The following is a 15,516-nucleotide window of genomic DNA, read 5'->3' on the forward strand; positions in this document are numbered from 1 at the left end:
ACAACAATTTGAAGACATCACATAAGGATTAGGAAACTTGTTAGAGGCATTTTTGACTATTTGTTTACATTTTACAGATCAAGAATGAGTAAAAAAATAAATTCAAAGGAATCCCTCTGAAGACGCACTCTGTTTCCGTCCTTCCCAGGGACACCATGTGGCGAGTGTTCACCGGGGCGCTGTCGGTGGAAGAGAAAGGCAGCCAGCTGCTGGCGGACCTGCGGGAGATTGAATCCTGGGTGTACCGGTTGCTTCGCTCACCGGTGCCGGTGGCCGGTCAGAGGCGTGTGGACGTGGAAGTCCTGCCCCATGAACTCAAACGGCCACTCACCTTCGCCCTGCCGGACAACTCTCGCTTCTCCATGGTCGACTTCCCCCTGCACCTGCCCTTAGAGCTGCTGGGCGTGGACGCCTGTCTTCAGGTCCTCAGCTGTGTCCTGCTAGAGCACAAGGTAAGGACCGGCACGGTGAGGGATGCCACCCGGAACCCCATTTCTAAGCAGGAACTGGTTCTAAAGAAATAAAAACTATTAAGTATTGATAAGGTCCGGAGTTTACAGTTCTGTTGTCGTTACTTTAGAGATTACAGAGTGAGATCTTCAGCTCAGTACAGCGTGAGACACACATCATGGCAGAGAAAACAAAAGTTTAACTTGAGTAGATGCTGATAACTCTTGTTGTCATAAATGCAATAAAACCCTCTCAAGAACGGGAGGTAATGCCAGCAATTTATCAAAACATTTTGCAAACAAACAGGAGATAAATCTGCAGAAATTCACATTTTTGGACTGTTTGGCGAGCAGCTATCCATCCTCGTCCACTGCAGGTAACGTTAGCGATGCCATACGGGCGTTGCTCATAAGAATAAGCTAATAAATTAAAGCTAATCAGTTAGCTAATTGTTTAGCTGCAAATGTATTTTAAAGATTTTGGATATTTTTGTATCGCTGCTCAAGAAAAGACTATTTGTTTACATACTAGAATCATAAACCAACGTAGATTATTTTCTTTATCAGTTGTCTTTTTTTCCTAACAACAAAATAATAAAAAGAACGGATAAGAGCATTAACTGATAAGCAGTATCGATAAGAGAATAAAGTCCTGACGATACCCATCACTCGACACAGGATGCAGACTGTCTCTTATCATTTGGATCTGTCTCTTTTGTTTTCATCTATATTTATTATTGCCAGGAGGAGATGTGTGGTTGTGTTGTGCTGCAACCGAAACCCCAGTGGGATTCTTATTAAAGTCTGACCTGATTGTTTCAAGGAGGAAAAGGACAAGCGAAGCTATATTTAGCGTTGTTGTGATTGGTCAGCGCTTTATTCTGGACCTGCCTCGTGTCCACAATTAAACTTGTTCAAAGATCTCCTGAGAAATGCTCTGAGTGACCTTCATCAGACATTTTTCTGATTTGATGAAGGCTCACTGAAGCCATTTCACTGCAGGGCGAGCAAAGCATGATGGGTAAAAAAGAAGAAAAAGACACCGTGTGACTGGGGGAAAGACTATCTCCTATCTTTAATACCAGGAGCATTAGCAGGGATGTAACATAAATCCCTGTCTGGCTGCTGCTGGTGTCGTGTTCTGTTGTTGCTGTTGGTTCACTGTGACGCTGCTACAGAACCTCATTTCTAACTATTCTATAAAACCTAAGCTTTGCAGCTTCACTCGCTGCTGAAAGACCAAACTGCTGGTTAAATCCTGGACAACTTCTCTGCTTTTTTTCCGTCCTCAGCGTTTCTCAAATACATAATGTATCTGGGCCACCTACCTGAATAGATGTTCCCTCACACAAAAAAGGATTTTTAGTTTATTGTGCCAGACGTCCTTGTGGAAATTCAGATTGATCGAAAAAGGTTTCCTGAATGGGGTCGACCACCGCGAATAAATTATCTACCTGAATGAAACGCTGCCGTCTTGTATTCATCCATTTAGGCTTTTGTTTTTGTTTTCAGAAGGTGAATTAAATGCATCATTACATTCAGTCTGGCTGAACTAAAGCGCTGCCTGGAAGCTTTCAGAGTGACTTCCTTTTCATGCACTTATGTGCTGCTAAATACATTTTTCATAAAAGCTCAGTTTTTGAGGTTGCTGTTATGAATCCAAGGCAAACATTGGGGTGTTCATACCTCTTAGCTTACAGATCTAAAGAGGAAATATGTATAGATCACCTGCAAATGAAGACAACAAGGTATCTATGTGTCTGTTTTAAATAAGTGTTTCTCTTTTCTCCCTCAGGTCATTCTTCAGTCCAGAGATTACAATGCTTTGTCTATGAGCGTCATGGCCTTTGTTGCTATGATCTACCCTCTGGAGTACATGTTCCCCGTCATCCCCTTACTGCCAACATGCATGGCCTCTGCCGAGCAGGTAAAAAACCCATAACTACATTTCTAGTAAGTTATTTCAAGCATGCATGTTTTAAATTGACCTTTGGCTAAACCCCGCCCATCGCTGCAACTCTGTCGAGCTGTCAGAGCTACGTTACCATGGAGCCCACACTGTCACCAACTGCACTTCCTGTATATATATTTAACCAGTGAGCATATTTAGACTGCGAAGGAGTGACATAGAAACGCTGTATACAGCTCTGGTAACGCCCTGTCAATCACAAGGTAGCCCCGCCCTAAAGCATACCCTGCTTTATGGTTTATTTGAGTCTAATGGAGCATAATTTACTAAATAAACATCATGCTGTATTGAAGAAGACTTGAAACTAGAGATTGAGACCATAAACTCATGTTTACAATGTTTACTGAGGGAATAAATCAAGAGAGAAGTAGAGTCATTTTCTCACAGACTTCTTTTTGCAACCAGATGAATCGCCCCCTGCTGGCCTTGAGAAAGAATGCAGGTTTAAAGCACTTGGTCATTGGATTCACTTCTCAGACTCTGAGGTTACTGTATGATGCTAACGTACTCTGCTAATGTTAGCTCAACAGGTTTTTAATAAGAAACGTAAAGTTTTAGAAATGTATATCTCCTTCCAACCTCTCTGGTTAACAGGTATCCCTTATTACACAACGTTGACGAGCTCCAAATCTACTAAACCAGCCTGAAAATGAAGAATATCTGAAACCCTTGCATAAGAGTCTGTGGAGCAGAGCTGGAGAGTTGTCGGACTCTGATCGGAACCAAAGCTACGCTATGATTGGCCAGTCTGACTTAGAGAAGGGTCAATTGCAAATGCTCTCAGTCGTGGTAGCGTGAAGCTGTGACTGACTGGTATGTTTTCTCCCCACAGCTTCTCCTTGCCCCGACTCCCTACATCATAGGTGTACCTGCCAGCTTCTTCCTCTACAAAGCTGATTTCAAAATGCCAGACGATTTGTGGCTGGTGGACCTTGATAGCAGCAAGGTCGGTGCACCAACATGGCTTTCTGCTCCTCCTGTTCTGATCTTGTTTCTCCGTACTCGTTTAACAACTTCTTGTTTGTTTTTTTTGTACACAGGTTATAGCACCAACCAATGCAGAGATTCTACCACCTCTTCCAGAGCCTGAAGCATGTGAGCTTAAGAAACATCTGAAACAGGTACTGCATGTGATTTGTGTCACTCCTCATGATATTGTCATCAGTGTTATATTTTCTGACTGTGCTGCACTGTGGCAGCCAGAGCTCAGCACAAAACCAGTGCGTCTACTGGCACACGAGAAGCCGTATAAGCCCAGGTGCTGCCCCGGAGCCGACCTTTCAACGTGCTGTTAACCGATTTGCATTCTCATGTAAATGTTAAACTTCTCTTTCAGCAGTGTGAAGAGTAGGGGCTTCCTTCTTCATCACAGTTGTATGTATTGTGATGCGTGTGAGAGCATTTGAAATGGGATTTGTGGTGCACTAACGTAAACAAATGTTTTTTTTTTTTCCTGTTTTTCTTTGCATGCTCTAGCTCTTGGAGGTAAAAATCAGATCCTAGGACCCCCCCCCCCCCTTCCCAAGCTAAACCTTTTATTAATGCTGCTAGTCACTAACTTACCCCTCTAACCCGGTTATCTAACACAACATCTGAACCTGGATCTGATTCATGGGAACACCTCACTTTTACGAAACTCCACAACACCAGTCGCACAACGAAGTACTGAAACTGTCAGCGTGATTATTATTGTCCAAGAAAAGTTAGCCGTGGCTAAACTTTAACCCTTATTGATCAGATTTTCATGCATCTTTGTTTTTCCATAGTGAAAACTTAAAGCTCACAAATGGCAACACTGAATGAAGTCTTTATAATAATATTCCACATTTTATAAAAGGAGACCAACGTACTAAAACTCTCTCACATTCACTTTGTAATCATACATTTAACTGACACCGTGACAACAGTAGTCCGTCACTTTTAATAATAATAGTTTAGTGTTTTGTTTTTTTAGGCAGCCAAACTCAACTAACTCAGAAGCTGTTTTACCAGTTAAAGGGACAGTTTGGATGTTTTGTAGTGGGGTTGTATGAGGCACTGATCCACAGTCAGTGTATCACCTACAAGTGGATGACGGTCAGCACGCCTCCAGTTTGTAGAAACAGACGTAACGGCACAAGAGCAAAGCAAAGTACTGCTGCGGACAAATTTAAGCCTCTTAAAAAACTTTTTTAGCTAAATTTATAACCTTTTGAACCTCTTTACATTGCCACCAGACAGCACTTTCCGACGAGGAGCTAAAGCCGTTATCTATGCTCTCCTCAAAGCCACCAGACTCTATTGACGATGATATCGAACTAACCCTTTAAAACACAGACTATTGATTAGTACCTCATACAACTTCACAAAAAAAATATGAACTGTACTTTATTTGACATCTTCAGTGAAAACAACCAACACGGACCTCTCCTCAACCATCTTTATACACACACACATATATTTACTTTTTTACGCCTTGAATCAGAGCCGGTTCGTCAGCAGTGTGTGCGATTAGCAGCTCTCTCTCCCATGTGTGCGGATGTGTGACTGAGAAGCTGGTGTGTAGGAGTGTGCAAAGCCTCAGTTTAGCAGTTGCATATTTGGAAAACAACAAGCGAACCGACAATATTTAGATCTGCGATTGGAGAAAATGTCGCTGGAGATGGTTTAAGTGATTATCTGAAGACTGTGATGCCAAAGCAGATTGTTGCTCGTGTGAGAGTCACTAAAAATACTTGCACTTAACACTGGATAACGGTGAATAAATTAGTCCTAACGAGAGACTAATTTATTTTACTTTGACAAAAGTGGTGGTTGTGTTATTTCAGCTCACCTTGCATTTTTGTTCTTTTCTGAGCAGTAACACGTTGTTATTTTGAAGGCTTTTATTTTGCTAAAGGTGCTTTATCGTGCAAGTATTTTATCTTATGTTTCTGAAAAGATCTGCTGTTTTACGTATCTGTCATCACCACTCCATTGTTACCACTGGTTTGTCCCAGTTGGTCACCATGGATGGCCTTCATGTGTCCTTTTAGTGGCTTTTTTCTGTAGGTGAAGACTGTTTCTTGGTCTCATTTGTGCTTGTCTGTGTCCCTCACTGTCTTTCATGTTAATCATAAAAGAAAAAAAAAAAAAATCATCTTTTCTTGTCTCATATTCCTCTTTCTCTCTCTTGGTCTTACTCTTTCTCTCTTTGCTCTCTCTGGCCGCCCATCACTTTTCTCAAAACAAACACAAATGTGTCTTTTCTTATCTCCTTTCTTCAGTAAATTATAGAATTGAAAACGATGAAAACAGCAAGACATCTCTTTCTTTGCACAAAACAAATCAAAACTATCGTCTGCAAGATTGATCTATTTGGGTGTGCCACCAAAATACACTTATATGCTGTGGAAAAAAAAAACAGGGAAGTGCTGTTGAAAGGAGACTAAGAAAAGAAAGGGAAAGGGCCACGGTTGTGACCCTTCCGTCATGTGCTGTTCCAGTGTCAGTTCCAAGTTGTCATCCCAGGCCTTCATGTGACTCTCCTCGCATCTCTCTTATCCCCTTCCTAGTGTCTGGTTAGGTTGACCGTGATCACCCAAAAGCAGATCTTCTCCTCTGAAAATAAGGTTACTCATTTCTCCTCCTGTGGAATGTGTAATGCCCCTGCACGGATACTCTTCTCTCTCTCACATTGTTTTGCTTGTGACTACGACTCGTCTCCCACTCTTGGAGACTTGAATAATCTGCATAATCACAGAATGTTGCGGACCAGTTTTGTTTTTAACACACTGCTTAGCTCTGGCTTGAGCATGACTGAATGTGCGTGCATCTATCTTGGCATCAGTGAGTGTTCTTCCTAACCAAAAAAAACAAAAAAAAAAACAAGATATGATGAAGCTAATCACTTTGATGGAGTTTTTAACATTCATCCAGAACCCGGCAACTAAATGTTCCATAACGCTAAGCTAAACCTTTTTGACACTTGAGTCTGCAGCAGTTTCCCTCAACGCAAACCATGCATAGTGACTCCCTTGCTCTCCGAAGTGACACACCCACCAGAGGCATCAACATGCTCAAAACTGATCCCTCAGCTGCTGTTTGAAATAAGAGACAAATTGGGAAAACGGTAAAACAGAGGGATTACTATTTAGATTGATTTCATCCGGTCATCCCATTTACCAGGTTTTCCATGTTAAGTCCCCATTCCAGTAGTCAGTAGGGCTGTCCCGAATACCATTTTGAGTTTTGGTAGTAACAAACAGCAAATATTTAAAGCTTCGTCCGCGACAAAATTTTGCTTTAACCTCTCGGTTAGACGGCAGAACAGACTTGTGTCGTTAAAGCAACACGTTTGCTTTGTCACACACTCAGAGAAATACATTTTTCAAACAAAAATTGAAAACCGAATAACTACCTAACAAACGAATAACGGAATAGTTGAATATTCGGGTCCAGCCCTAACACTCAAATTTCCCTCAAACGAGAGAGCAAATATTGATATATTGTCCCATTAAATATAGAATTTAAATGTTTAACTAAATGTTGATGCCAATCGTGGGAGTGGTCCATCTCAGCGCTGTGTTTTCTGTGTTCCGATCCACTGCCGTGGTTTTAACGGGGGTCCATGTCACCTGTTCTAGGCCTTGGCCAGTATGAGTTTGAACACCCAACCCATCCTGAACCTGGAGAAGTTCCAGGAAGGTCATGAGATGCCTCTGCTCCCGCCTGGACGAGACAAAGCCTCGCCGTCCTCCACTGAGTTCAACCCTCTAATTTACGGAAATGACGTTGATTCTGTGGATGTAGCCACCAGGCAAGCTAACAATGTTTCCTTTTGTCTTTCCTCTCTGTATATTTAAGGTGCAAGGGATTCTGAAAAGGGAGAAACAAATGCCTAAAAGAATGTGAAGAGGATAATCAATATATATTTTTAAGATTGACAAGTTGCTTTTTCTAAAACGCCAATGTGTAGAGTCCCTTCACCATAAATGTATTGTGAACATGTTTGTTATAACCATGGATATTGCTTTTATTTAATCTAATATCTCCAGACCTGTGCTCCTTACTGTCAAGCATGTAGAGGCTGCAAATTTTTTTTTTAAAATAACTTAATATTCGCTTGCCCTGATTAATATTATTTTGTATCTTCTAAAATGTACCCTTTGAATTCCTTTTAATTTCCCCCATTGTAGCCGCTGCTCTGAAATTGCTGACTGCTCAATGTGTGGAGCTCAGCCTCGCCCTTATAGATTCAAAATTCATAATTCATAATTCAAAGCAGTATGGGACCTAATAATGGGTTGATATTCTATAATCTTATCAATAATGACAATATTGTCTTACTTATGTCTGTCAATACATCAGCCACCAATGTATCGTGCAATCCGTATTATATTTAGCATATTTATTTTATTGATCAAACAAAATTCTATTAAGCTAAACCAACTTTCTTCTACAGGGTGGCCATGGTTCGGTTCTTCAACTCCCCAAACGTTCTCCAGGGGTTCCAGATGCACACTCGCACCTTGCGCCTCTTCCCCCGGCCCGTGGTGGCCTTCCAGTGCACGTCTTTTCTGGCGTCTCGGCCACGGCGCTCCTGCTTTGCAGATAAACTGTCTCACACCCAGGCAGTGGAGTTCTATGGAGAATGGGCTCTGAATCCCTCCAACCTGGCCTTTCAGAGGATACACAACAGTAAGTAGAACAAGTCTGTGTCTTGTTCTATTAAAGTCAACGTTTTTAAACTTAATACTCTACACACTTCTTTTTCAGATGTGTTTGACCCCTCCTTAATCGGAGACAAGCCCAAGTGGTATGCCCACCAGTTACAGCCAGTGTCCTACCGAGTGTACGATGGAAGCTCCCAGCTGGTGGAAGCCATGGCTGGTCCCTTAGAGGATGATGGGAACGAGTCTGACCCCACAGACAGGTAAAGCTTTATTTACACTTACAAGCGAGCTTTTTGTTGCATTATTCTTAAAACGCCAGAGGCTGTACAAACAAAATGTACTCTGCAGAAGCAATAAGACAGCGAGTGTAACAGGCAAAACGTCAATAACCAACCTCCACAATGCAGAGGTCGATTGTAATTAACTGTCAATATTCATGAACTACTTTATAGCCTTTATGCAAGCACCATAAAGAGAGAAGTCAATTATTAAATGCATTATAAAGAATCAAATGGTTAAATATCCCTTAAACAATTATATTTGCTTGGAAAATATTTACTGAAATGTAGATTTTTAAGACCTCAGGTCTCTAGAACATAAAAAAAAAAGTGGCCTTCTTTGTAAATTCCTATTTGCTTTTATCAGTGAACTATTTGTGACAGTCACGTCTGAAAAGTAACAGAATTTAAAGGTCCACAACCAATTACTTAAATCAGTAAAAACACTAAAACATCTGTGCAATATAAATACACTGTGCAATACTATAATTACTCTGTCTGTATATTCAATATTTATTAGTTATTGTGGATTTTATTTTATTTAATTAGTTTTTACTTATTTAATCATTCTTTCCTGTTTAGTACTTCTATTACTTATTTATAATATATATATATTTTTTTGTTACTATGTCTCTATGCTGCTGTAATCCTGTAAATTTCCCCGCTGCTGGACTAATAAAGGATTATCTTATTTTATCTTACTAGCAAAGTCTTGGTGAGGGCTGTGATTACATCATTTTTTCATGCCGGCTTCACTCCAACGAGTATAAACTAAGCTTAACAAACCGCAAGATGCTTTTTAGAATATTATTTTGATGTATTTAGTTGGGTTCATTATTAGCTGTCGTTAGTCTCAGAGAGGCAGCCGTTGTTGAAACATTGTGTTTGTTGCAGTGGCAGCGACAGCGAGGCGTACGACGACTCCAGCTCGTCCTATTCTTCACTCGGAGACCTTGTGAGTGAGATGATCCAAGGTGACATCCAGGGAGACACACCAAGTAAGTTCTGGTTTCATCACAAGCTCCGCATCCACCATATTCATACCTTCCCTTTTTTTAATGTTTGACCTCGTTGTCTCAGGCTTGGACCCGCCTACCCACGCTGCACTGGGAGACGCTAGCGAGGTTGAGTTCCAAGACCTCCACGACTTCAGGGACGGCCAGGGCTCCGACGGTCCACCGAGTGGAGACGCACCCACCGAACCCTCTGATGGACAACCTCTACGCTCCAGCTCCAGCACAACTGCGAGCTCAAGTCCCAGCACGATCATCCAGGGAGTCAACCAAGTGGGTGATCTGTCCAATTAAAAAAATGTATTTTTCTTCTCTTTTCTGTTGTAGAAACTAAATATTTCATACTTTGATGAATAATTTGGACAGGGCTTTGTTTATACGTTTTACAAGAATGGATATGATCAAACTAGAGCAATGCAGAATTGATGTGTAAAATGAATGGGAGCCATATTTAACTGCCCATAATTTCCTTCAATCTGTGCGCTCATTTTTTTTCCAGGAGCCAGGGGAAGCACCTGAAATCGAGGCGTTAGCCGGTGCCGCTTTACAGAACCCAGTCTCCGGATTGGGCGGTCCGCCGTTCCTCAGACCCCCGGTCGACGGCGGCCTGGCGGACTCCGCCAGCAAAAAGCAAGAGTACGACAACCCGTACTTTGAGCCTCAGTATGGCTTCCCCTCAGAGGATGACCCCGATGCAGAGGAGCAAGTGGAGTCATACACCCCTCGATTCAACCAGAACCTCAATGGCAACAAGTGTGTTAAGCTTGTTCATGGCTTGAATGAATGCGGTATCATCATTCAAATGGGCTCTCTGACCGACCATGCAATGTTCTCTAATCAAAACCCAGCATGTCAGAAACGTCTCCCTCCATTCATGGTGGTCTTTGAATCTGTGGCGGTGCGATGTGGTGTGAATGCTTCAGAGTTTCCCATAATGTGTGGTTATGCATGTTCTGGTGTTTTTGACCCGTGGTAATTGTCTTTTGTGTCATTTCTTTCAGGGCACAGCGTCCTTTACGTCCCTGCAGCCTGAGGCTCCCAGGAGAGTCCGACGGGGAGGGAGACTCCCGCAACAGCTCGCCAAACTCCACCATTTCCAACAGCAGCAATGATGGATTTGGAGGACTCATGTCGTTTGCCAGTAAGACTATTTGAAATATCATTTTGTTTCTTTTTCAGCCAAGTCCAGCTTGTAAAACTTGTAAGGTGGGCTGATTTCTATGGAGCAGCAAAACCAATTGCACCTTTCAAGTCCCAGTGAAAAAGTTAAAGGGTCTTAAGCTTGTGTACTGAGAGGTATTTCACAGTGAAACTGAATATTTGAGAGATGTAGAGTTTCAAGAAGGACTTAAAATAAATCCTTTGCATTTGATTGTAACCACTAAAAAGTGGGCGGGCTTAGAGTTTAGTGCGATACAGAGCTACAGCCACTGTATGCACCACTCACTAACGTCCCTTAGCTGTTCTTGGATCTGGATGAGGAAGAGATGAAAAAGAAACTCTGTCACTGCAGAGAGGGAAGGAAATGCAGATGAGCTGTTCCCCGCTCCGCCGGTCACTTTGCGTCATCCGGCAGAAGTTCATATGAACGTTCTGCCTGTGTTACCACGACACAGAAGTGGCAAAGTTTCCCTTGAATGAATTAGACCTCAGAGCCACATTTATTTGGAAATGAAAACAAAGTTTTTGCCCACTGATATCCAAACACACAACTCTACCTGTCTTTCTCCACATTGCTGTGTTTGCTGCTACTACCATCAACAAACTGCGGTTTTATATAAGTGGTGTGGCTAGTTGTTCAAAGTTTCATTGATTGGATGCCCTTTATTTCAGGATGAGTCTTTAAACATTTGAAGGTGTTTTACAAAAAGGGAAAAGAAAGGGATTATGCAGAAATGATACTGACAACAGGAGATAAATAAACAATAGACAAAGGGACACAGTATTTAAATACTGGTAAAATGTATTTTTCATTTCACCGAGACTTTAAAGACCTAACACCCAGCTTGAGCTTGAACACACCCCCTCACAAATTCTAAAAGGCCTTTAAATCCAAAGTGGGTGTAGTTGCTACATAAAAGAGAGAACATGATGTTGCCTTGTCATACAATTTTCTCTGTTTCCCACTCTCAACGCTCTTACAGTGTTGTTAACAGCTGCCGCAGGGAGCTGTGTTTAATAAAAAAAGCTCTAAAAAATTACCAGTGTACACTAGCTGCTTGGCACACATCTGGTTGGTGAACTAGTTGAGCCTTTTAGCAGCTAAAGAGACAGATATTTCCCTCAGGAGCTACTGAAGATCCAAAAACAGCTAAAAGGAAATGTTCCACTTAAGTATATCAAGTGTCCAGAACACCCGGAGGGACTTTCTTCAAATTTGGAACAAATGTCCACCAGGACTTTGAGGATGAACCAATTGGAATTTTGGTGCTCAAAACTGTGTTTTGTGAGGTCACTCACAAAAACCCATTTTTTGGCCGTAACTCCTGAATTAATATTCTAATTATGACAATTTTACACAAACTTCTAATAGGATGAAATGAGGACAAACATGGTTGTAAACTCCAACATGACTGGATTTTGATGAGAGTTAACATCTTTTCCTCCAAAATGTATATAAATAGTGAATCTTTTTCTTTGTAATACTTTTGGTATTGCATGCTCATTTTAGTTGTATTCCTGTTTTATGACTGTATTTTTTAAACTCCCACTACAGGCAACCTTTACAAGAACCACGGCACCAGTTTCAGCCTGTCCAATCTTGCTCTTCCCAACAAGGCTGCGAGGGAGAAAACGCCGTTCCCCAGTTTAAAAGGTAGGACAACAGCGCAAACACGACCGCTTTCACAGCCGTTCAAGTTCCTCATGAAATTGGCATTTTCTTCAGTGTTTTTTCTAAGGTAATGAGAAACATTTTCGAAAAAGAAATCTGTGTAAGAATTGTAGGAAGAGTTGACAAAGTTAAAGGATAAGAGTCAAAAACTTTTAATTTAAAGTCATTATCATTAACATATGTGTTTTTCTGACCCACTCATTTAGTATTTTTTTCCATCCCTCGATTTATGTTTGCAGTCATGTATTTATCAATAAGACATTTTTGATAATGCCGATTTTACCATTCAAATTTAAATTATACTCAAATACTAGGATTTTATCCTCTCATTTAATATAATATATACAGAGTTTTTTAAACTAATACTAATAACAAGGTCTAACTGGTCATAGATACGTTTATGGCCATTGTTTACCCACAAAAAAAGTAATCTATAATTTATGTAAACTTCATTTATTTAGTTTTTTTACTTAAGTATTCTTATTGAATTCATTTATTAATTGACCTTTTCTGTCTTTTTGTTTTCAATTCTTTTTCTAAATTACTTCTTTTTTTTTTTTATAAAAGAATATTTCAATATTGATATTGATATTGATATTGAGGAGGAAATGGAGCAAGCAGGTTTGTAGATCTGTTTATATAGCTTGACTTTCTTCCCACTGGATTGCCAAACGGATATGGCACTATTTTAAAGGAGCATATTGAGGACGTATCAAACAAAGTTTTTCTCTCAAGATTAAAAGGGAAATCCACTCAGAAGCAGACTTGATTTTGCAACAAATTGTTCTTCATTTGAACAGATGTGCAGCTTTTCTCATTAATTTGCCTTTTTTTTTACTTTTCTTAAATTTTTTCTCCTTTACCATTAGCTGAGAGTAGAACGTTGTATGTCAATATGAGTATTTATTAAGACAATATATCCTGCAGTTGTTTTGGATTGTTTACTCTTTCTTAATCTTTCTTTGTTTGCTTGGAAAAAGGGTGATACCTGCCTCGCCCATATTTATCTGCTTCAAAACGCTACCTGCTCGCACATTTGTATAAACGCCTGAACACATTACTAAATAAATCCAACTGCAGTCGCGGCTTTTATCAAAGAGAGACGGAGAGAAGAATTTTGCAGACAAATCTATCATGCTTTGCTTAAGTTAAATGGACTAAAATTGCATTAGGAGTTTTTAAACTATTTACTATTCATGAATATGTGGGTGATGAAGGGTTTAAGATGCTAAAATGAACTCTGCTCAGGCTGGATTTTCACTTAAAATGAGAGAAAAACCAGGTGAAGCATGACAATCTAACTCAATAACTCCACTCCATGTGGAATAGCTGCCATAGAAAATGTTCTTCCCCTTTTTGATTATGATGTGTTTTGTCTTTGTCGTTCAGATGACCCTGACAGCCCGGGTATGTCTTGTCTGGTGTGATAGTTTTTTATTTTTAGCTCCCTGACTAGGCATCTCCTGATCCTTGAATTGACCTATACCTATCTTACACCCTGTTCCTCAACATAGGACTAAGATAGAAGATGCATCTTTTTAATGTCTTTTCATGTACATCTTTGTCTTCCCCTTCTGTTCCTTTACCATTCCCCTCTGTGTGACTGATGGGAGTCTTTTTGATGCACACATTTAGAGTCAAAAGATTTCTTCTCTGACTGCAAACCTAGTGGTGTGGCATCTGCACATCCTTACTACTACAAGAAGGATGCTCAGTCCCTTTTTAAACTGCATTAACCTAATTAATATTTCAGTGCAGTTTCGTTTGGCCTTCACAGAATGGTCCGTCCTCATGTGATTTACCTTGCTTGCTTGTGCGGTGGCTCCAATTTGTGAGCGTTTCCTTCCCCTTTTGAGCTCAATCACTATTTTAGCAAAAAATAACAGTGTTGACGATCTCAGGTTTTCTAATGAAGTATTTTACTGTGTATCATGATTATCTTTTGTGTTTTTTTGCCTGACACCATGCACACATTCTAAAAAAAATACTAATTTATTGCACTAGATTTACATTTTCATTGTTCAGTATTCTTCACATGGTTCAGGCCACTGTTGTGTATATGAGCTACACACAGCTCCTACTTGGGAATGTAAATGTTGAATGGGTTGGCCAAAGACATAGAATAAGAGTAGAACAGACATAGAACTGTTTGCCATGGTCTTTTGACTAGTACAAAAGAAAATGGGGATTGTTGTTATGGTGACAACGTACGTCAGTGTGTCTGTAAAGTGTTGAGGCAGCTCACGTGACCGATGGCTTGCTAGTTAGCTAGGTAGCTTGTTTTTCTCCAGAGCGGTGAGAAGGAGGGACCGTTAGACCCAGCACTGCTTCTTACGACAAGCTCAGTGTTCGGCTCATTCTTTCTAACCAGTGTAGCATAAAAGCATGGTGGAATTAGCAAGCTAGCTAAATAGCCAGCTGTTGGCAAGTTAGCTAGCTATCTTGCTAATCCTACCATGCTTCAATGAAAAGAAAAAGTTTAGTCATTACAGTAAAATCTCACCTGAGTGAGTCCACAACTTGCCCTAACTCTGTTTAGTTTAGTTAGCCCGCTACAACGGTTGCAGTAGCAATGTGACAATGGCCGCCACTCTGACCATCCTGCTACATTGATTTGACTGGGTTCTACTCCTATTCTATTTCTCTGGTGTTTCCAAACACATGGTTTCAGTCATCTTATAGTATACTTTCAGGGTTGATACCATCATCAGAACATATTGTCGTTCTCTCTTTTCTGTCTGCCCTTTTTTGTCTTTAACTTTTTTAATTTTCTTTGTTTTGGCGCCATGTTGAGTGTGCATGTCTGTTGTGTTTTGGGTTGATGTTCAGACTGGTTGTGTCTGGGCCGGTGTCGCTCTCTCTGTCCACCTTATTTCGTGGCACTAATTCTAAGTTTTGTGTGCAGTATTTGGGCTAAATTCTCTAATGGAGATAATTACTGAGGCTGGCCCGGGGAGCGGAGAAGGTGGGTTCTGCCCTTTAATTGAGTGAGCTGCATGCTTCTCCAAGCCAGTCAACTACATCTCCCAGCATCCCCCTCTGTCTACCCTCATTTCAGCCACCGTGTTTGTCGTCAAGAGTCTGTTGTGTTACCACGCCGTCATTCATTGTGACTGTTCCCCTCAGACTAACCGCTATTTCACTCCACCGTATGATAAAGTTTATTTACTGAACTAGTGTTATCACAGGAAAGTTTCAAAGGACTTATAAATAAAAAAAGTATAGCTAGATCTAACATCAATAATCACAGGAAAAAGTGAAACAATACATCAGGCAACAAAAAAACACATGGAAGCAAATGAAGCACAAGATAGGGAACAGGATGTTGCACATAAGAATAG

At 40.7% G+C, this 15,516-nt stretch overlaps 1 protein-coding gene across 14 annotated transcripts in view; it reads left to right on the forward strand.

Annotated features, from left to right (window-relative positions):
• Window positions 1–15,516, forward strand: part of madd (MAP-kinase activating death domain) — a 58,162-nt gene that overhangs the window by 15,153 nt on the left and 27,493 nt on the right. For 8 of the 14 annotated variants that reach the window (XM_054610833.1, XM_054610856.1, XM_054610842.1 and 5 more), the window contains exons 4-16: window positions 149–452; window positions 2,245–2,376; window positions 3,251–3,364; window positions 3,459–3,539; window positions 5,952–6,008; window positions 7,023–7,195; window positions 7,841–8,076; window positions 8,155–8,311; window positions 9,224–9,327; window positions 9,410–9,615; window positions 9,842–10,095; window positions 10,344–10,483; window positions 12,059–12,157. In XM_054610833.1, coding sequence (XP_054466808.1) covers window positions 149–452; window positions 2,245–2,376; window positions 3,251–3,364; window positions 3,459–3,539; window positions 5,952–6,008; window positions 7,023–7,195; window positions 7,841–8,076; window positions 8,155–8,311; window positions 9,224–9,327; window positions 9,410–9,615; window positions 9,842–10,095; window positions 10,344–10,483; window positions 12,059–12,157 — 2,057 coding nt within the window. The remainder of the gene's footprint in view (window positions 1–148; window positions 453–2,244; window positions 2,377–3,250; window positions 3,365–3,458; window positions 3,540–5,951; window positions 6,009–7,022; window positions 7,196–7,840; window positions 8,077–8,154; window positions 8,312–9,223; window positions 9,328–9,409; window positions 9,616–9,841; window positions 10,096–10,343; window positions 10,484–12,058; window positions 12,158–15,516) is intronic. The other 6 variants (XM_054610848.1, XM_054610873.1, XM_054610942.1 and 3 more) reach the window with 1 other exon arrangement.

This window comes from Anoplopoma fimbria, chromosome 2 (genome assembly GCF_027596085.1).
Source record: "Anoplopoma fimbria isolate UVic2021 breed Golden Eagle Sablefish chromosome 2, Afim_UVic_2022, whole genome shotgun sequence".
NCBI lineage: Eukaryota > Metazoa > Chordata > Actinopteri > Perciformes > Anoplopomatidae > Anoplopoma > Anoplopoma fimbria.